This window comes from Dromaius novaehollandiae, chromosome 1 (genome assembly GCF_036370855.1).
Source record: "Dromaius novaehollandiae isolate bDroNov1 chromosome 1, bDroNov1.hap1, whole genome shotgun sequence".
NCBI classification, from domain to species: Eukaryota; Metazoa; Chordata; class Aves; order Casuariiformes; family Dromaiidae; genus Dromaius; species Dromaius novaehollandiae.
Genome location: NC_088098.1, coordinates 85700421 through 85721305, shown reverse-complemented (window position 1 = coordinate 85721305; position 20885 = coordinate 85700421). Strand labels below are relative to the sequence as shown.

The window sequence follows — 20885 nt, the reverse complement described above, 5'->3', positions numbered from 1 at the left end:
AGCTGCCCAAAGCTGCTGGCACAGTCCTCTGTCCCAGTCTCTCCTTTGATGTCTCTACTACAAAATAATCCAAAGGTGTGACCACAGAGTAGACACATGACTTTGCCAGATGGCATAGCTGCTGCATAAATGGGGAGGGGCTGGAGGAGTAAGGGCCACCCAGAGAGTCCTTTTGGAGAGAGAGGAACTGGAACTGCTATTGGGAGGTAGATTTTCAATTCTGAGGTCTCCAATTCTGTTTTCCACCTTGTTAAAGCTGGAACTCAAAAGTGCCAATGGGACCCCCCTGAAGAACAAGAAGGTGATTCTCACAGTGTCCTATGGTAACAGGAAGCAGACCAGGACCTACTTCACAGATGACAGTGGGATGTCCTCTTTCACCCTGGAGACTTCAGCATGGGACAACAGCAGTAAAGTTTTTCTACAGGTTAAGCCAACAATTACATTGGGTTTGACCAGCACTAGCTAGTACACCCCTCAGTCCCACAGTCTGTCATTGTCTCAGTACAGCCAGGGAGGCAAAGGCAAGGAGAAATAACAGATCTAAGAGAAGAGGAACAGCCCATGGCAGAGCTAGTATTCTGGCCCCTGGTGCCACACACTGTCCCTGAGCTGTCAAGAGACATCATGAAAGATGGGGTAGTGGACAGCGACTCCATGAAATTGGGACTGAGGTCTACTTACATAAGACCTTCTCTGAGGTGGATAAGATTCTATCAGGCTGGGCAGAGACAGAGAGCAGAGGAAGGACTCCCACTCTACATGGAATGGGAAGACAGGGAAGGAGCCAGGAGAAGAGCATCTGAAAATACACACGGAAAAGAAAAGATCAGCAAACAGTTTGCATTATATCATCATCATGGCATAAGAACTAGAAGTAGCCAGGGATATAAGAAACAGAAAACTTAGGAGAGAAAGAAGGAAGTCTAATAAGAAAACAGGTGCTGTAAGCCGGTCTGGAGCAAAGCAGGTCATCAAGACGGAAGGAGCAGAGTGGGACTTACTATAGATGCCACCTACAGGGAACTGACCAAGACAAGTTTTACCTCTGCTTTCCCATGTAACCACGAAAAAGGCTTGCTTTCCTGCTTTTAGGGGTAGATGCCTAATAACTACCTGTCCTATCTAAACTTCACTTCAAGTCAAGTGTGCACTTCAAGTCAAGCCTTGTATCTTTATCAAGGTACATACAATATTTTATATGATGGATCCTGATCTTGCTGCAATTCCACAAGATGCTGATATCATAGTCTCTGTGCAGATAGTTTATAAGTTAAAAATGAGCAGGGCTTTTGATCTTCAGTTGTCCCCTGCCACCCCTACCATGGATCAGGGAAAGTGTTGAGAGAAATATAGTGTCTGAGTGGAATAACACTGAACAGGGAAATATATTATCAGGGCAGAGCCCTGCTCAGACTTTCCCCATCTGCACTAGACAGAAGTAAAAGGTTCAGTGGTTTGATCCAGGGACTAATAAGCCACTCATTGCAAGCTGATGATGTGGCCTACTTTTGGGCTAGCAGCAGTGTTGCAGAAGTTCAGACTTTAAGCCCAAGCCATAGTGGTACACAGCTCCCTCCCACGTAGGTGCTAGTTATCCTAGAGCCTGCCAGGGCTGGGTGGACAATATTAGGCTCCACAGAAAGGGGCCGACTGAGCTTTGCCTATGCTGAAATAGGCACTTTACCCTGAGAGAGTTCAGAGTATGCTGTGCAGCCAGTTTCAGCTGATGGTTTTGGCCTTCGGAGAATGGTAAGATACCTTCAGATACTGAGTCACCTTTTCTGTACCACAGGCAAAGACCCATCCTGAGGACTTGAGTGGTCGAAATTTGAGGGTGTCTTATGGTACTGCATCCATCACACTGAAGGCTTTCTACTCCTCCAGCCACAGTTCTGTGAAGATCCAACCAGTGCAGGCAATGCTGCCCTGTGGGGATGTGCAGCAGGTCACTGTGCATTATCGCATCCTGGCCACAGAGCTGGGGGATGGGGCTGCCAAAGCAGAGTTCTATCACCTGGTGAGTGCAGGGTGGCACGAGCAACCAGGTCAGCTTTCTGACAGATCTGTGTCAGCATAGCGCCTTTTGCTAACAGAGACATAGAGTAGTGGCATTATCAACCCATCACTCTGTTTGTTCCCCTTCAGGTTTTGGCCAGAGGATCCCTTGTACATCATGGCCAAACAACTGTACTTCTTGATCTGTCATTGGGTAAGAACAGCTAAATGCCCAGGAGCAGATTAAAGATCCAGTAGGAAAGCCTTTGCAGCCTAAATGGGGAAGGAGTGAACAGAGATCTGAGACCAATAGAAAATAAGAGAGTTGGCTCAAAAATTCAAGAGGAAATGGCAAATGTGCCACCTTTTCTCTGTCTTTTATTTTCCCTATTATTTTTCTGATCAAATGATGGAACTGTCAGAGCTTATCTGCCAAGCAGGAATTATCAGAGACCTCCAAGAAAACACCCAGCATCTGTTTGGAAGACTCAGAAGGGAAGTCACTTTCTCCTCCAGGGAGAGGAGAAACACTGTCACGAAAACCCGTTGTAATATAAGGTCCCTGTTACTGAATAGCACTAAATCACAGTCTGGTCTAGCTGTGGCCTCCCCAGGAGCAAGACAAAACAGTTTTTATCCAAGTGACTGTGTAAAGTATTGCAGAGAATGAGCATGTTCCTGGCAAAATCCTTGGAGACAGACTTCCTTGCATCTCCCTATACTTCTATTTCTCCTTCTCTTCCCAGATCAGTATAGTGGGGCTTTCAATGTCACTCTGCCCATTGACATAATTTCACCCATGGCTGCCCTCTTTGTTTACACTGCCTTCCCTGCGGGTCAAGTGGCAGCTGACAGCTTCAGTCTGAAAGTCTCCAAGTGCTTCAGGAACCATGTAAGTAGTGCACAAAATCTAAGAGGTAGATGGGCTGGAGGGTAGCTCATTAACTGTAAATTGGCAATAAGTGTCCAGCAGAATCCAGTACCCACAGTCCCCCATCTCCTTCCATCCTGTCCTGAGTCCCTCCTTTTTGTGCTGTTTCAGGTGAAGCTTGGCTTCTCAGACACAGTGGCTCTCCCAGGATCAGCTGTCCATCTCCATTTACAGGCTGCACCAGGCTCCCTATGTAGCATCCGTGCTGTAGACCACAGCGTCCTTCTCCTGAGGCCAGCAGCTGAGCTATCCAGGGCTAGTGTGAGTCACTCCAGTGCTGAGCCCTGCTAGCATTACCTGTATGTTTTTTGAGAATCTAGTTGCAGGCACTGGATAAGCAGGCACACTGGATATGTTAACGAACATTTGCATGGGGCAGGACACGGCTTCATGAGAAAGAAATGAAGGCCATTATCAAACCTCAGCCCAAATTCTCAGTTTATATTGAGGGATCTAATAGAGTAACCCACCATTACCCCCAGTACGGCCCAAAGCCCATCCTTGTTAAACTTAGAGCACTTTGCCACAATGGCAACCAAATGGAAAGAGATTGCCATCCGCTAAACCAGTCCATCACAGTGCTCTGAAATAAAAGCTATGTTAGAAGAAATGCCCAATGTGGGATAGGCTCCGCATCTTTGTCTCAGCTCACGTGAACCAGCCAGTCTTTCCATTCACAGACTGAACAAGAAATGGAGCCTTGGCAGTGGAAGGCCATCTCTCCTCTAGACCTGTGATTGATTGGGTCTGAGGACCCTTGAAACGCCTCTTGGCACTGTCTTTTTGAATCCAGGATGTTCCCTCAGTCAGACGAGATGCTCTCCTAAGGACTCTTACAGGGAGGATCTCCTCTCAGTTTGCATTAAGCTCTCAGGTTAAATCTGTGAACTAGATGGGGCCGCAGCCAGGTACTTGTGCCCTAAAAGGCTTTGTGTTCATCTCTAGTGATATGCAGATGAAATTTGTGGAGGCTCTCCATGAAGCTCAAAAACCTTTAGAGGTGGGCTTTTGTTGCAGGCGGGATCTGAGCTGTGCTTCTGCAGTCACAGAGAATCTCTGGATAAAAATGTAAAACTTTCTCTCTCTCACCCTAACCTGTATTGTTTTCATTCTCTGCCTACAGGTGTACAGTATGTTCAGCTATCCTCAAGAGTACCCCAGTGTCATCACAGACTCTTACAGTGACTACTGTACCATCCACAAGAGTCCGGGAACCATCAATTCCCCTCAGACTACTCTTCCATCAGGAACAATGTCACCTTTCATGTACAACAGCTATTCTTACGCAGTTTCCCAACCAGACATTTATGAACTTCTGAGGGTAAATGTAATTTCTATAAACCTTGAAATATCAGAGGTGAACCCTTTTGTATCCCAGATCAGCTTCTGAGCCCTCTTGTACCCCAGAGCAGCTTCACAAATCATCTTTTTTGCAAACACTACCAACTTCAGGTTCTGAATTTGCTGAGCTTCTGAACTAAGAGATCTTTGACACACCATGCTCTCAGCTTGCTAAATTCCCATTGATCAGGCAGATCCCTAAAGCACAGCTCTCCACTTTTGCCAAACTCTAGACCCCAGACTTTCTAGGGGTTAGAGGGAGAGGAGGGTGTCAGCCTGAGCCAGAGAAAATTGGAGGCTGAAAAAGCAAAGCACCGGGGCTGGGGGGGCGGGGGAGGGGAAGATGAGAGAAAGGAAGGAAAAATTGGGGATGAGTAGGATGAGTAAAGAGGTCAAAGAGGGGTGAAATGAGAACAAGTCTATACCGGGGTGGGAAGCAAACTATGATACCACAGTAATGACTTTGTGTGTGTGCATGCATGTGTGAATAGTCGTCCCCACAACCCTGACTGTAGAGATTCACTTCTGATGTGTGGGGCCAGGATCTGGGCTCTGAGAGCAGAGTGATTCTGCATTCTCTCCCTGTGAAGCTCTTAAGTGAGTCAAAGGTGCAACAACATGCTGATATGCTGGGAGGCTGGGGCAGAGATAGACCCTCAGACGTGCTGCCCCCTCCACTGAGCTCTGCCTTCTTTTCTTCCCCTTCTTTCTGCCAGAATTCAGGTCTAACATTTTTAACCAGTCTTAAAATCAAGTCTCCGATTGAGTGCCGCACCCAGACCACTTTCTACTACGACTACATGTGTACATCTTGATTTATCCTCTGTTTCTTTGAAAATCATGGGTAACATACAGGCTGCACAAGGGCAGCTGCACATGCAATGTACTGAGGAACTAGGGATGGCTTCCAGCGAGGAGTGGGAGGTTACACAGGGGATGTGTACAGGAAGAGTGGAAAGGTCCTGGCAGTGTGAATGCATGGTGGGGTGAAGGGTTGGCTGCATAGGAAGAACCTACTTGGAAGCTTCTGCTGGCAGATAGGAAGATAATTTGGTCAAGGGGGAAAATGAGACAGCTGCCACAGAAAAGGAGGATCTGTTTGTAAGACTGGGAAAGGTTTTGCTGAAAACAAGAGAATCAGCCAATATTGGCAAGTGGGGGTATCTAGGCCCTTCTGCAGGGGCTGAAAGAGCAAGAAGCATCTGTGAGCAGGCTGAGTTCCTCCCGGAAAAGCACATGCATGTGGCTGGGATCCACATGCTCACCTGGGGTGTCTTGCTGTGGGAGACTAATGTTGAAGGAGGTTGACAGCCTCTTGAAGAGGACAGGGAACATGTGTGGGATCAAAGCAGGAGTGGGAGGGATGGGGAGTTGAGCTTTCCCCACCTGAACTCTATCCTAATCTCAGAGATACTCTGCGTCTGAATGAATACTTATATTCCCAATAGCTTATGACGAGCTGGCAAACTCAGACCACTTGGATACACAGACAGATGCTGCTATTGAAGGTGCTGAGTCAGAGCATGTTGAGCTGGGCAGCAAGGCAGGACCAGTACATACCTGGTTTCCAGAGACATTCATCTGGAGTCTGGTCGCCATCAAGTGAGTAATCATGTGTTGTGACCCCACATGTACCCCAACCTCCTGCCAGCCAGATCTGAGAGGGAGTGGGTAGGACCAGAGCCAGGGCATTGTTGCCTCTGTGCCCACAGAGACAAGGAAGGTCTGAAGAAATGGATAAGGACAATGGAGGGTTTGGTTCAGTTTCTGGCTCTGTTTGAGATTTTCCAAATGATCTTGGACAGCTCAAAATCACAGAATCCTGTAGGATGGAAGGGACCTCTGGAGGTATCTAGCTCAACATCCTGCACAAGGCAATTAGATCACACTGCTATAGTCAAATTCTGAATATCTCCAAGGATGGAGATTCCACAGACTATCTGGACACCTGTTCCAGTGTTGGACCATCTTCACCATAATTTTTTTTTCTTATATTGAGTCAGAATTTCCCATGTTCAGACTTGTTTCTGTTACCTCTTACCCTATCACTATGCACCTCCGAGAACAGTCGGACTCCATCATCTCTACAGCCTCCTATTAGGTAGCTTTAAACAGCAATAAGGTCTACCCTTAGCCTTCCCCTCTTACAGCTAAAAAACCCCAGTTCTTTCAGCCTCTCCTTGTACATCATATGCTCCAGCTCCCTGACCATCTCGGTAGCCCTTCACTGGACTCATTTCAATATGTCAGTGTCTTTCTTGTACTGAGGGACCAAAACAGGACATAGTTCTCCAGATGCAGTCCCACAAGGGAGAAACAGAAGGGAAAAATCACTTCCCTCAACCTGCTGGCTGCAATCTTCCTTATACTACCCAGAGGTAGATGCCTTCCCTGTTGCAAGGGCACACAGCTGATTCATACTCAACTTGTCATCCACCAGGACCCTTTTCCTGCAAAGTTGTTTTCTAGTCATTTGGTGCCCAGTCTGTATTGTTGCATGTTGTATCAGCCACCTCTGTCCCCCTCAATTAGGTATAGTCTGACAACTTGGTGGGGGTGCACTCTAACACTTCTTCCAAGTTATCAAGAAAGCTATTAAGCAGTATCAGCCCGATTATCAATCCCTGAGGGATGCCAGGTAAGCAGCCACCAACTGGACTTTGTTTCACTGAGCACCACCCTCTGAGTGTGACAGTCTAGTCAATTTTCTATCCTTCTCATCATCCACTTATCCAGTCCACATTTCACTAACTTGGCTACGAGGATACTATTGGAGACTGTGTCAAAGATCTTGCTATAGTCAAGGCATGCAACATCCACAGCTCTCCCCTTATTTACATAGCCAGTCATCCCAACTTTCTTCATTCTCCCATATGTCAATGTTCTTCATCTGTAAAATGGGATTTCTGCCTCTCCATTTTATCTGGCTGGATTGTGCATATTTCAGGGCATGGGCTGTCTTCTGTTGTGTGCATACAGATCAATAAGTGACTCTCATAATCACTGCCTAGCTGTGGTTGAGGGTTTGGGTGTCAGTGTGGTAGAAATGTGACACAATACTCTGTGGCTCAGGCTGGGTGTATAACATGGTTTCCTGGGGATCCAGTATGCCTGTGCAAAACAGGAATTTGAGATGTCCAGAAATAAATTTTGATTTGCAAGGGTCTCTCAGTCATTCCTTGCCCACCCACTTGCTATCTTTTCCATACTTCTGTCCCACTGCCTAAGAACCCTTCATACACATTCCCAACTCACACTCCTTCATTTTTCCATTTCCATTCCTCTGCTCGCAACTTCACCTTTGGCTCATCCTGGGAGAAGTAGCAGCACTACCATAAACGCTTGCATGGTTGAGAGCACAATGTTTCCGAACAAGACCAAGAAAATAATTTTTGTAGGAATACAGTTGCATCCAGTCACAGTTCATGCTTGGCAGTCCTGGGAAAACAGGCATGGGACTCTCTCATGCCCATTCTTCCTGGGTCATTTCTTTATATCCCTGCGCAGGTGAGTCCCTCTCTAACTCAAGAATATATCTGAAATATATCTGTAGTACTGCCTTTTCCCTCAGCCACCTTCACCTGACACCAGCTATTTGTGTAAGTATTTTATATTTCTGTAATTTCCTCTCCAAACCCCCTGACCCCAACAGCCCAACCAATATTAAAATATACCTCCTCTTAATATGGTAACCAAATGGGGCAACTGTAGGCCTGATCATTTTTTAAACAGAGTGAATACATAAAAGTTAAGGCTGTGATTCAAAATCAGCAACAGGAATCCTTTTTTTGGAAACCCTGTCACTTTAAAATGCATTTCTCTAGCCCTTCTCCTGTGAAACAACTCAAGAGAAATCTTCACAGGAATGGGGACAATCTTTTTCTCTCTGTTTTCTCCTCAGTGATTCAGGGTCTGCAGAGCTACCTGTCACAGTACCCGACACTATCACAGACTGGAAGGCCATGACTTTCTGCACCTCAGAGAGCCATGGGTTGGGAATCTCAGAGACCATCAGCCTGCGGAGCTTCAAGCCCTTCTTTGTGGAACTCACCTTGCCCTACTCTGTCTTCCGGGGAGAGTCATTTCCCCTCACAACCAAACTCTTCAGCTACCTGAAGCAGTGCATGGTGGTAAGTGGCTCCCTCCAGGATGGGTGTTGGGCAGAGGGGTGTATGGTATCATTACTTACTTCACTGATAGAGGCCCAGACAAGGGGATGTGCCCTCAGGAGCTGGATAAAAGACACCAAGGAAGCTCTTCACAAAAGCTCCATGCAGAGCCATCTCTCTTCAGGTTATCCTTCCCCATAGGCTCAACCATGCTGTGACACAACCCCACAGGCTTGTGAGGGCCATGGGCTATTGGTGGCCCACAGCTGTAGCAACAGTGCCATTGTCTTGCTTACTGTGGGGGTCTGGGCTTGACTGACCCCAGCTCCCTTTTGTTTCACTTCTAGCTCCAACTTAGCCTAATGGACTCTGGGGATTTTGAATTTGTGCACACAAATGTGAGGTTCACTGTTTGTCTGTGCCCTGATTCAGCAAAAGCATTTTTCTGGGATGTGAAGGCAACAAAACTAGGTAAGAGGGACAAAGGAGGGGTATGGTCTAAGACAGGAGTGGGAGCCAGTGGCAGAGCTTTTTGAGGAGTCCAGAGCTGGAGTGAAAGGGAAGGTGGCCTACTATGCAAAGTACGAATGAGTGGCCTTGGGCTGAGCAAACTGAAATGTTGGTGCAGGTGTGCAATCTGGTCTTTTTATGTTTTGTTCTTTAGGGGAGGTGAATTTCACTGTCACTGCTGAGGTGATTGAGCAGGAAGATGTTTGCACTGAGAGTACAGCTTTTGTGCCAGAGACTGGAGGGAAGGACACAGTGGTTAAACATCTGCTGGTGAAGGTCAGAGTCTGCTCCAGGTTCCTGGAAGGATCAGTACTTTCTCAGACTCAAAGCAACCCAATGGATTGGCTCTTAGAGAGTTCACCAGTAGGGTAAATACATTTCTCAGGGAGGCCAGTAGAGCAGCGATTCTGCAAGTGAGGTCAAACAGGGGCATGTGCTGAGGGCAGCAGCTCAGGACATGCTCTGTGAGTCAGAGCTATCAGAATTGCTTGCTATCAGGGCCTTGGGTGTGGTGTCAGTATAAAAACTTAGAAGCCTGCTTCCCAGCAAAAATTTACCAGTAAAGCACTGGTAATTTGTCCTGCTGTCCATGTGAGGCCCTTTGTAGGACGTTCTGACAAAGGTGATGGGGTGTCTGGCTGACATCTCATTTTACTGCTCTCCCTTATGAGCTGACTAGCCTTATTCCCACCAGGCAGAAGGGCTGTTGGAAGAAAAGACGCACACATCCCTTCTGTGCCCGAAAGGTAGGTGCGGGTACCCAGGAGACAGGGGTAACTGGGCCTGTGCATGTGCATGGATCAAGAAGACCAAACAGAAGCAGCGTCGTCTTTGAACATCTCCAGCACCACCTGGAGGGGCATGGAGAGGAAAAAATTGGGGATTTTGAAGCATTCTCAGGAAGTTTTTGAGGAGGCAAAGCCATTCAACTCTCCCCAGTATCACAACCTCCTGGCAGCACCAAGCCACTGGGTAACCACATTATAGAGTCACACATCTGTGGATGGCCTGATCACTGTGTCATCCTATCATTTGAATTCTGACTTCAGTTCCATGACCAGGTGATCTCAACCTTGTTTATGCTATCCCCAGAGAATGTCTGTGGGTCTGCCATCTCCCTCCTGCCTGTTGTTGTACTGATGCTTTTGCAATTTGCAGGAACTTCTGTTTCAGAGACAATCACCTTCACTATACCAGAGAACACAGTCCTTGGGTCAGTGAGAGCCCACATCTCTTTCTTAGGTGAGCTCTAGGGCATCTTGGAAATTAAGATTTTTCCCTGCAGGAGGTTTTTCTTCTGTTGCCACCACCATATCTGCTGTAGTAAAGCAAGTAACAAAAAGAAATGTATACAGTGAAGTGTAATGCAGGGCCCCCAGATCTTCCAGGAAAGCCTCCCATTCTGGCCTCTCTTATACAAGTGATGGTGGGCCAGGTGGACCTGTAACTTCACCCAGCCAAGGGCAAGATAGGAGGAGTATAGTGTTCCTACGAGCCTGCTCCTTTGACCACTTATTTCTACACTGTCACAGGTCTGCTGACATTAGTGTCTCCCCAGTGTGAGCAGAGGTGAATGAACCCCATGTTAGTGGGTTATTTGGAGAATCAGTGAGCACAGAAGTTTTTTGTATGCAGAAATATGTAAAGCTCTCTAAGCTGTGGTTCTGTCCCACAGGAGACATTTTGGGAACAGCACTGGACAACATAGATGAGCTCCTCCAAATGTCCAGTGGCTGTGGAGAGCAGAACATGGTTCATTTTGCTCCCAATGTCTTCATCACACGATACCTTGAAGAGACAGGACAACTGACTCCAGAAATCAAACAGAAAGCAATTGGCTATCTAGAAAGTGGTAAGCTGATTTCTGTTCATGTTGGGCTATTAAATGGTGATGTTCACTAAACTTGGTTGTTTGATGGAGAGCTCAGCAGAGACCTTGGTGCCGAGCAGGTTTTATCCAGTGTCACTTGCCTGACATCTTGGGAATTACAGTGGTGTAATCAGGCTCCTGTGTCTCAGCTAAACAAAGGGTAAAAGATACCCCTCTGAAAGTCCTTTGTTGAGTTCCCCAGAGACAATGCTCTCCATAACTATCACCATAATTATTGGAGGGAGAGGCTGTCACCTTTAGAATGTGGCAGACACAGAACATCTTCCCTGTCTCCTGCCTCTTTCCACAGGATATCAGCAGCAACTCTTATATAAGCACACAGATGGCTCATACAGTGCCTTTGGGGAAGGAAGTGAGCCAGGGAACACATGGTAAGCAGACATCTCCAGAAACAGTTGAAGGGCAACAACTGAATCTGGTCATGCTCAAGCTGGCCTGGATTTTGGCAACTGGGAAACCTGAGCGAGTCTGGAGATGTGAAGTTATTTCAAACAGAAACCACTTCTAAGACATTTCAGAAGCGAACCACACCAGTGAACTGATTTGGGGTACCCCTGTTTGAGTGTGTGCTTGGGCACCCCAACTGAGAGTCTGTTTCTGAAGACTTAGCTTCAAGGCTTTATTCTTCCCAAGATTTCCAGGGTGCATTGTTCCCAGAGAGGTGTGTGAGAGGGGTTGAGTGAGCAACCTTTATGGTTATCAAATATCAGCCCTTCTAGCTTTACATCACACATGGGCATCCTGTTGGGACTGACAGAGACCTGTGGGAAGCACTGAACTCTCAGTGAATGTTCTCTCTCTCAAATATTCCCTTGCTGCACATGGAAAAATCTGAGCTTGAGCTACAGACTTCAAGAGCATCTATCTCATGGCTATTGCTTCCAGTTCATCCCATTTCAAAAGGCCTTGGCCTGCTGGTATTTCTGCAGGGATGTGGTAGCAGAAGATACAAAGACTTCTGCCTCTCTCTAGAGATGAGCATCAGTGACTGGTTCAGTCTGTTTTTCTTCTCTCTTCCTTGGCTCTAGGCTGACTGCTTTTGTCCTCAAGACCTTCAGCCAAGCCCAGGACTTCATCCACATAGATGAGCAAAATATAAAGGATGCTGCCAGTGCCCTGATAAAAAGTCAGACTCCTTCTGGCTGCTTCAAGAGTGTGGGGAAGCTCTTCAACAATGGCCTAATGGTATGATATGCCTTGGCTGCTCATTAGGCACTTCAGAGCTGCTTCAGTGTCTGGCCCAATTTGGGTGCCAAGAACAAACCCAATCTCACTGCAGAAGGAAGGCCCTGAAGGGCCCAAGGTCTCCCTTGGATGATTCTCAGGGCTGTGCTTAGTCATGGTGGGGCTTCTTCAGGTTGTGGATGACAGAGGTTTGCATTTGATGATACCCATATGGGAACTGCACCAGTGCACTCAAATCCAAACACACTCCCTAAAACCAAAAAGGTTTTCGAGCTCTCCATTATTTCTTGGTAAACTGCTTTAGTTTCCTTCCCTACTACTGAGCTGCCTTTTCTTCCTTCACTCTGAGCTGCCACTATATAGAGAATGAACGAGATTGATGGCAGCCACTCATGAGATTCGCCTTTACAAGAGTGTGCCGTATACACTGAGAAACAACACTTGTACATGCACAGACACACACAGAATACCAACAAAGCAGAGCCACCAGCAGTTCACTGCACAGGCAGGTGTCTTCAGAGAAACTCCTCCAAGTGTAGAGAATGGTATTTTTTACTTTCCCTCACAAAAGCTATACTTTTCTTTGCTCCTCCACACCTTGCCACTGTCCCAGCCCTCAAGTGAGATGTAATGTGGTACTTGGGCTGTCGGAGCATCACTTTCCTCTGGTGCTAAAATCTGCTACTGAAAATCCTTTGCAAGGAGCAAGGAAAAGGAAATGTGCTTAGTGTCCAATGGAGGGAGGGAATCAGCTACACAAACGAGCTTGGGGTCCTGTAATTGAGAAGTGCTCTGGCAGTGGTAGCAGCCAGAGTAGTGGCAGTGCATGAGCAGATACCAACCCTGACACTTCCCTAGCAGAAGAGAAGGATCAGCACTGTTGTCTATCCAGACTTGGAACTGACTTGGAAAGCAGAAGGCACTGGAAAACCTCTCTCTCTCTTTCCTCATGGCAGCCCTCCTCTTCTCTGTTTTGTGATGACTGCAGGGTGCAGTGGAGGAAGGACTGGGGCTGAGCTCTGCAATCATCACAGCTCTCATACACTCAGGGATGCCACGCTCTGTGAGTATCAACAGCAGGAACATGCTGTATGCACAGCCTCTTGGCAGCCAGGTACATTCAAGGTCTGCCTATGTTCACATACATAGGAGGGCATTACCATTTTTTTCCATGTGTGTCTTGTCCCTGTTCCCACCTTCTCTGCACATATCAAAGCTGCAGTTCCTGCCCAAGACACCTTGCCAGCTACTGGTGTTCTTTCATTCGTATTATAGGACCCAGTTTTGCGGAAAGCTCTTAAATGTATAAAGGACTTGGTCAATGCGGATACTGGCAGTTCCAACCTCTACAGCCTGGCACTAGCTGCAAATGCCTTTGCAGTAGCAGGTGATAAGGCACTGATGCAGAAAATCCTCAAAAGATTGGATAAGGCAGCCATAAAATCAGGTACCAGAGTCTGTGAGGGGAGAGTGAGGGGCACTAACAGAACTGTGTGGAGAGCCCAGGGCTAGACCACCATGGGATTGCGGGGCAGGAGTGGGGAACACTCTCAGAGCTGTGTGGGAAGCCCAAAGCTTGGATATTTTCTGTTTGCTAAGGCTATATCCATAATGTGAGACAGACTTGCTCTATGGACGACCTCACAGTCCTGGTCTCCCAGTCATCCAAACCAGGGGAGCTGCAAGGATATTCTAGAGCTCCTTCCCAGCCTGCAGCTGCTTCTTCTTCTTTCTTTTTTTTTTTTTTTTTTTAATTAGCAAAAGCAGGGTGTGGAGGATAAGGAGGAAGATATGCATCTGTATCTTGTCCCAGTGTACTTGTTCACTCAGTATCTAAGCACAGGGGCTGAGGAGGACTCCAGGGTCTTTAGATACAGCTACATACTCCGTAAATCTTCCCACTCTACTCCTAGATCACCAAATGTTCTGGAGTCAGCAGTCCAAAAAGGAAGGGGAGTCCCTATACTGGTATCGGGCGCCATCTGTTGATGTGGAATTGACATCTAGTATCCTCATGGCTCACCTTTCGAAGTCACGTTTGTCTTCAGATGACATCAGAAAAGCATCCCAGATTGTGTCTTGGGTCACCAAGCAGCAGAACCCCTATGGAGGCTTTGCTTCAACTCAGGTAATCCATCAACAGCAGAGAACCTGCTGTCAGCTGGAGCTTGTGAGAGCAACAGGTTCTAGCACCACCTGTAGGAAAAAAAAAAAAAAAAAAGAGGGGGGTGCTCCTAGGGGTTGAAAGGGTGAATCCTAAGACTTGCATTCTTCTGAGCTAGTTCTATGCTAAGAGTCCAAGGAGAATTTTCACCCCCACTTTGAGCTGTAGTACAAGGGAGGGAAAGGCTAAGGACTAGGCATGCACAGGAATCAGGTACCCTATTTCGTTCAATGTCTGTCTTTTCCCTCAGGACACGGTGGTTGCCCTAGAAGCCCTAGCCCTGTATGCAACCAAGACCTTTAGCAAGGAGGGCCCTGATCTTCAAGCTTCTCTCTCCTCTGAGGGCTTCAGCCAAAAAATCCAGGTAGACAACACCAATCGGCTCCTGCTACAGACAGTGGAGCTGGCAGCCATTCCCAGAGAGTACAATGTGCGTGTGCAGGGCCATGGGTGCCTCTTCCTGCAGGTAAGCCCAGCCAGGGAAGCAAGATCTGCCTGGGGAAAAGCCCTGCAAAGCCAGGGAAACTCTCACTCTGCTGTTTAGCCAGGACTGAAACCAGACTGTAGTGACTTGCAGAAACCTAGGGCCTCAGGGCTGGTAGGAGTAGCTGAATTCAATGGAAAAGGAACAGCAGTTTCCCATATGAAGTTTTGGATTGTCTCCACCTAGACAGCTGTACCTCTCCTCTAAGAACCCATCTGACAACCACCAGGAACAGTGCAGTAGCACAACCTCTGCTTCCACCACATCATTTTCTCTTATGCCAGTGCAAGACAGCAAACAGCAGCCAAACCCTAAGCAAGGATATTTGGCAGCAAAAAGCTGCCACGCTCTGCCAACTAGCTTCTTTCTGTCTCTCCTCATAGGCCATTCTGAGGTACCACATCCCTCCACAGAGAAGCGACTTCACCTTTGCCGTGTCTGTGCAGACAGAGTGTACCTTGCCCAATGCCACCCAGTTTCCTGTCACTGTCCGTGCTCGGTAGGAGACACTCAACTGTCCTTTTCTTCCCCTGTGCTGAGAGGCTTCTGGCTTGCACCAGCCTCTAGATGGCCAGGATTCCCCTTCCCTCATGAGGTCTGAGTGCTAAGATTTTCTTGTTCTTTTAACTATGCTCTCCTCAGCTGGATGGGAAGTACTAGGCCCTGGAGGGATGATTTAGGCTGTAGTCCTTTCTCTTCATTGCATCAGTCATCACAATTTCTCCCAAGGCCAGTGGGTTTTACCCCCTTACACAATGAGGCCTCAAAACACTAGTGTTGTGAAGGTCTTGTGGGGCTGACTGCAGACCTCATTCCAAAGTCTTCCCTTCTGTGCGCCTGGCTGGTTGTCACACCATCCTCCTCTGCTTGACCTCTGCCTGATTTGGGCCAGAACTGCCAAAATAACAGGAAGAGGATATGATATTCCCAGCCCTGCCTAGAGAAGGAAACTCCAGAAACCTTCCAAGGAATTTGTTCTCCTTGGCTCAGCACAGTTGAGAGAGATCAAAGGAAACATAAGAATTTATTACAGTACAGAAACAAGTAAGCTTACAGGAGGAGCACTGGAAGGAAAGGCAGATCCCTCCACCTGAGTGGCAAAGATGGGCTGGAGTGTCTGTGGAGATCATGGCTCCGAAAGTAATATTAGTTCTGTTCCCTGGGTTCCTGCTGTAGCTATACAGGAAACCGTGTGTCCACCAACATGGTCCTGATCCAAGTGGAGCTGCTGTCTGGATACAGCCCCATGGCAGGTTCACTGGAAGAGGTGAGACAGTGAGTTTGTGTCCAGCTGGGGTGGGAATGGTGACAGATGTCCATGACGCAGGATTGTAAGCAATCATGTGGGATTGTAAGCATGATCGTGAATGTTCCTGTGGGCAGGTAAATACAGTTCTCTTCTCAAGAGATCTTTACACTTGGTGTCTCTTCCAGTCCACAAGGAGATCTTCACTTTGCCTTTCTCCACCCAAAGCATTTCTTTGGCCCTGTGAAAATTTTGTCCATGCTCTCACAAGGACAAATCCCCCTAAATAGTTCTGCTTCCTGATAGAATCTTCCTGACAGGATGTGGCTTTTTTGTTTTGTTTATCTATTTTCAGCTAAAGAAAATGCCTTTAGTGAAGAAAGTTGAAAGCGAAGCTGACCGAGTTATTCTCTATCTGGATGAAGTGAGTGGAATTTAGCCTAATGTAATCATTAAGAGGGCTGTGAGTTGGCAGATATTTTTTAGGCTACTCATGTATTTTGTTTCCATGGGTGTTTTAAGTAGCGAGTGCTATTGTTGCCTGCCTGCAAGCCACCTAAACGTAGCAGGAAGTATTCAAGATTGCTCATGCAGTTTGACAGAATTACTCAAAATTAAACCAGATGGTTTTGTGAGCAGCAATGCTCACTCCACAGCCTCATTAGTCGACAGATTAGCAGCCACTCCAGCTTTTCACTAGCCACACTCATAGCTAAACAATACCAGAAACAAGAGCTGTCATGAATTTGAAAACCTCTGAATTTCCAAGGAGCACTTCTACATTTCTCTGGGATGTGACTTTTTATCCCCACTTTTGTACCAGCTGAGCTAAGCTAGCCTCATAGTGAACTGGTTATTTTAGCCTGGCAGCATTAGACTTGCAGAAGGGCTTTTTGTTATATCTACCATACAGAGCAGAAAGGCAGTGTGGAGAAAGATTTCAGCTTAGACTGCCAGGTAGCACAAAATTGAACCCACTGGGCAGCAGCTCATGTAACTACCGCCATCCAGCAGATGTTCATCCATGCCTTGCATTTGTCTAACCTAACAGGTTGTATGAGATTACAGAATAAGAGCTGGTCTAATGTGACTACATAGGAACAAGCAGCAACTGAGGCCTGATGCAGAAAAAGAAGCCCTGCATGAAGGAGTTCAGAGCAGAAATGAATGGGAATGCGTGATGTGTTGGGAATACTAGTACTACATTTAGATACTTAATGCTCATTGACTTCATGGATTTGATACCTCTCATGAACTAAGTTAAATCTGGTGCCTCCAAGTGGGGTATGACCACAGAGTTTGAGGTGAAAGGTATCTCTGAGACAGACTGAAAGGCAGAACAGCTCTGTCACAGTGGTGAGACCTCCACAGATGTCTGTGTGAAAGCAGGTTGAAGGGATTGTCTTACAAGACTTTGGTTCTGGCTGTAATCTTTGCATCTCTTGGCTTTAGCTGACTCGGCAGCCTCAGGTCTACACCTTGCTGGTGAGGCAGAACACACAGGTGAAGGATCTTAAGCCTGCTAATATCAAGGTCTATGATTACTATATGCCAGGTGAGCTCAGATGCTGGACTTCAGAAATCTCAAAAATGTAACTCTGGAAGGAACTTTCTGAAATTGGCATGTCCAAGGCAATACTATCTCCGACGTGTTCATCTAACCTCCCCTTAAAAACTCTCTAGTGATGGACTTACCTTCTTGGGCTTCAAAATGGTGGATCCTTCTTCCTCTTGCCCCCCAAACTTGCAAGCTTGAAGCTGGCATGTGGCTCCACTTAGTGTCTAACTCTTCCAACAAGAGGGGAGCCAGGAGTTCAGAGCTGTGCTTTTGGTCATTCATTTTGTGGGAGGCAGAAAAGTGAGAGGATAGCTTAGAATAATGACAGTGACAATAATTTGGCCTGTGTTATCTGGGGTCCCTAATGGGAGGAAAAGCTAAAAATGTGTCAGGAATTGTTATTTCTTCAGAAAGTGAGGGATCCCATAACAGTGCTGGTTGGGACTTACGGCTTCAAAAGGTCGCAGACTATATGACTCAGTTGAATCCAGGCTAACTGCAGCGCGGAAACTTTGACACGTATAAGTGACTTCAGTTGTCACAGTGGCAGAAGTCATGGCTTGTAAACTGAGGGCACACCTCTCCTAGAAGCACAGGCACAATGCTGGGTTGCTGTAGTGATTTTTTTGGCGATTGTATCTCACTGGCATTCTTTCTCTTCTCTTACAGAAGAAACTACAGTGACGAGCTACAATGCCCCTTGCAAGTAAGGTGAGGGCCCAGCACATCTTTTGCCATCACGGGCATGGTCCTGAAGATGATGGAGATGGAGGGAGATGCAGGCTAGGGTCCTTGGTCCAGAAACTTGCCACATGGCAGGTTGAGGGTGTGAAGTGATTAGCACAGCTAAGAGTGAGTTCTTGTATCCCAGTGGTTAAAACAAGGGAAAGAGAGAACTGCACTGGAAGGTTTGAGGTGCCCAGCTCATGACAGAGTTGGAGGTATGCTACAGAAAACAAAGGCTGCCTCTCCCAAGTCATACCACCAATCCTGCCATTGTGGATTGAATATACTTTTCTCAAGCCAATACAGTTCCTATACCTGTCACTTCCACTGCAATTCTAGAGCCTTCCAGTCCTGTGTATGCAATACTCCATGTTCACCTTCATTGCAGGGCCTGACTCCTTTTCATTGCTAGGCCTTTTGGAGTCCCAGCATGGCTTCTGGTCCTTGCCAGGAACTGAGCACCTGTCCCATTCTGTTTCCAGGCTGGGCAAAGTCAAAGCTTGAATTCTGAGTGCCTGGTCTTGTCCTAAACTCTGATACACCCATATTCTTCCTTGTCCACAGTCTATGAGCTGCAGAAAAAAACCCTCCTTCATGAGGCATCTCATGTCTCTCAGATGAAAGACAGAGTTGGGGGCACCCTGTGACTGTGGATAATAAGCATGTATGCAACACTGATGCCTTCAGTAGGATATGCACAGCCCTGCTCTAGAACACCTGCCACAAGCCCCACTATCTTAGTGGAGATTCTGCTTTAGACTTTATACATGGGGCTGAAACATGTGCTAAGGGGCCAGTTAGAGAGAACCCTATCCTTGATGGCTTGGCAGTTGTATCTGGTCATGAGGCATAAAAAGTTCCTGGTGGCTAGTTTTAATACTTCAGGAACACAAACCTTTGTCCTTTTTTGTCTTTACAGGATCAGGGACAGACTCATCCTCTGCAGCCTTTATCCTTCAGTCCTTTGTCATCTCTGCTCCAGCCACCATGTGGAGATGAGGAGCGAAGAGAGAAAATGCTTGAAATTGCCTCCTAAACAGTTACTTTCTTAAAGGCTCAGACTGTGTCTGGCATCTTATTAAAAGTCAGGAGACTAGGATTGTCTGGTTGAATGATTATTCAGGCTTAGTTTTTTTCTCCAAAACCAGGAAAATCATGTTTAAGAGCACCCGGGAAAAATAACTCCCTCAGTTCTATTGTGTGTGCATATACAAGAGTAAAGCTCTGCCCTTCCAATAGTGGACTTGCACAGGAGGAGGTGGAGCACACACCAAGGTAGATTTGGTACTGGGAGAAGGTGGTCCTCACACCAGCCTGAGCTGAGGCAAGGGAATCCTGGGATATGGTCAACAGCTCCTTTGGCCAACAACTGCATTTAGAGATACCTATCAAGTGCAATTGGCAAGGAGCTATTGCTGAGAAGGGGTGAAGAGTTACAGTCTCAATAGCATTGTATTACTATTTGAAGACAGCTTCAAAGCATGGTTGAAGGCAAGGGAGCTTGCAGAAAGGGTGCAGGAGACGCATCTATCACAGCATGTTCAATTGCACCTTGTTCCCCAAAGCTGCAGAGATCCTACTGCAGGGAGTGCTAGGAGAAACCATGAGAAGTGTGAGGGAAAGCACTAAAGGAGCTTTGAGGTTTGTATATTAGTAGTAGTAGAAATGGTATCCTCATGGGCAGAGTCTGTAGTTCATCAGCAACTGGCACAATGACAGCACAGTCAGGGGTGATGCTTATTTTAATTCTTCTCAGGCATATCCCAAATATGTAACCCTCCCCTCCACCCCCAGGCCTCCACAGTGCAGGCACAGCTGCTAGACTGTGATGATCCCTAAGTCCATCCACTGAGGACAAGACCACATGCGCTCAGCTTTAATGTGGGCAGTATCCCAGCTGGGGTATCCCCTTCCATTCGGTGCCCAACCTGAAACATTGGGCAAAGGCAGGAGTCACTGGGTGGCAATTTCTCTCCTGTTCTTTATCACAGCTGTGGGAACTTGGGCTCCCCTTTCTGAGGAGCCGTGTGGGACTGTGGAGAACACAAGCTAAGACAAACAAGGAGGGCATAACTCATCCCCTCCCATGGCTATCACCAGGCTGTGAAGCAAGCCTTGTCTCGGCTGGTAGTGGGGCTGGGTTTCTAGGGAGGTACCCAGGCAGCACTCTGTCTGAGAGATGTGACAGGACACAGCATTTGCTGTGTCAAGATTCTGTTTTATCCTTTCAGAGGGGACTTCTCCAGACTTGTCCTGGCTTCAGGCTAGTACTAACAGGCCACCCCCTTTCTGACAGCTGGGCATGTCACCCCACAAGACAAAACATTACATCTTCCCAGGTGCAGCTTGCTCCTTTGGCTCCCTGAATCACCTGTCTCCTACCCTGCAATGAATGTACTGGGTGGAGGGAAAAGGGGCACCATCTAGGTCTGAGGGCCTTTGTTAGCATAGGTCATTGTAGCTCTGTGTTCTCACTCCACATGAGATAGTCACTAGGTTCAGCCATTCCTTCTCACTCCCATTTAGACAGACGCTATGCCTATCTCTGATATCCGCTAGAGCCTTTCAGCTTCCTCCCTGACTGCAAAAGAGCCCTGAGCCTAGCTCCACAGATACAGCCACAGGTAAATGACAGCTCCTCATTCTTGCTGGAAAAATGCTTCCCGACAATGATGATCCTTCTTCCTGCCTTTGACTGCCTACGTGGCTGAAAGACATTCCCTCTCTCCCACTCAAGACCCA

General features: G+C 47.2%; 1 protein-coding gene across 5 annotated transcripts; it reads left to right on the top strand.

Moving 5' to 3' along the window:
* Positions 1 to 243: 243 nt before the first annotated feature.
* Positions 244 to 19233, top strand: LOC135329574 (alpha-2-macroglobulin-like protein 1). 5 transcript variants are annotated; one of them, XM_064518455.1, is made up of 26 exons: positions 244 to 427; positions 1796 to 2020; positions 2149 to 2212; positions 2745 to 2890; positions 3041 to 3190; positions 4053 to 4250; positions 4987 to 5074; positions 5719 to 5872; positions 8172 to 8400; positions 8727 to 8850; positions 9044 to 9165; positions 9584 to 9635; positions 10048 to 10131; positions 10565 to 10741; positions 11070 to 11151; positions 11809 to 11965; positions 12954 to 13028; positions 13241 to 13412; positions 13879 to 14093; positions 14380 to 14595; positions 14997 to 15112; positions 15790 to 15880; positions 16215 to 16283; positions 17312 to 17414; positions 18087 to 18128; positions 19063 to 19233. In XM_064518455.1, the coding sequence occupies exons 1-25, from the start codon at positions 368 to 370 to the stop codon at positions 18125 to 18127; spliced, it is 3210 nt and encodes a 1069-aa protein (XP_064374525.1). In that variant the 5' UTR covers positions 244 to 367; the 3' UTR covers position 18128; positions 19063 to 19233. The 5 variants fall into 5 exon arrangements, with proteins under 5 accessions (XP_064374525.1, XP_064374528.1, XP_064374537.1 ...); XM_064518458.1 differs by lacking the exon at positions 17312 to 17414; XM_064518467.1 differs by lacking the exons at positions 14997 to 15112; positions 17312 to 17414; positions 19063 to 19233 and having other exon boundaries at positions 18087 to 18116.
* Positions 19234 to 20885: the final 1652 nt, after the last annotated feature.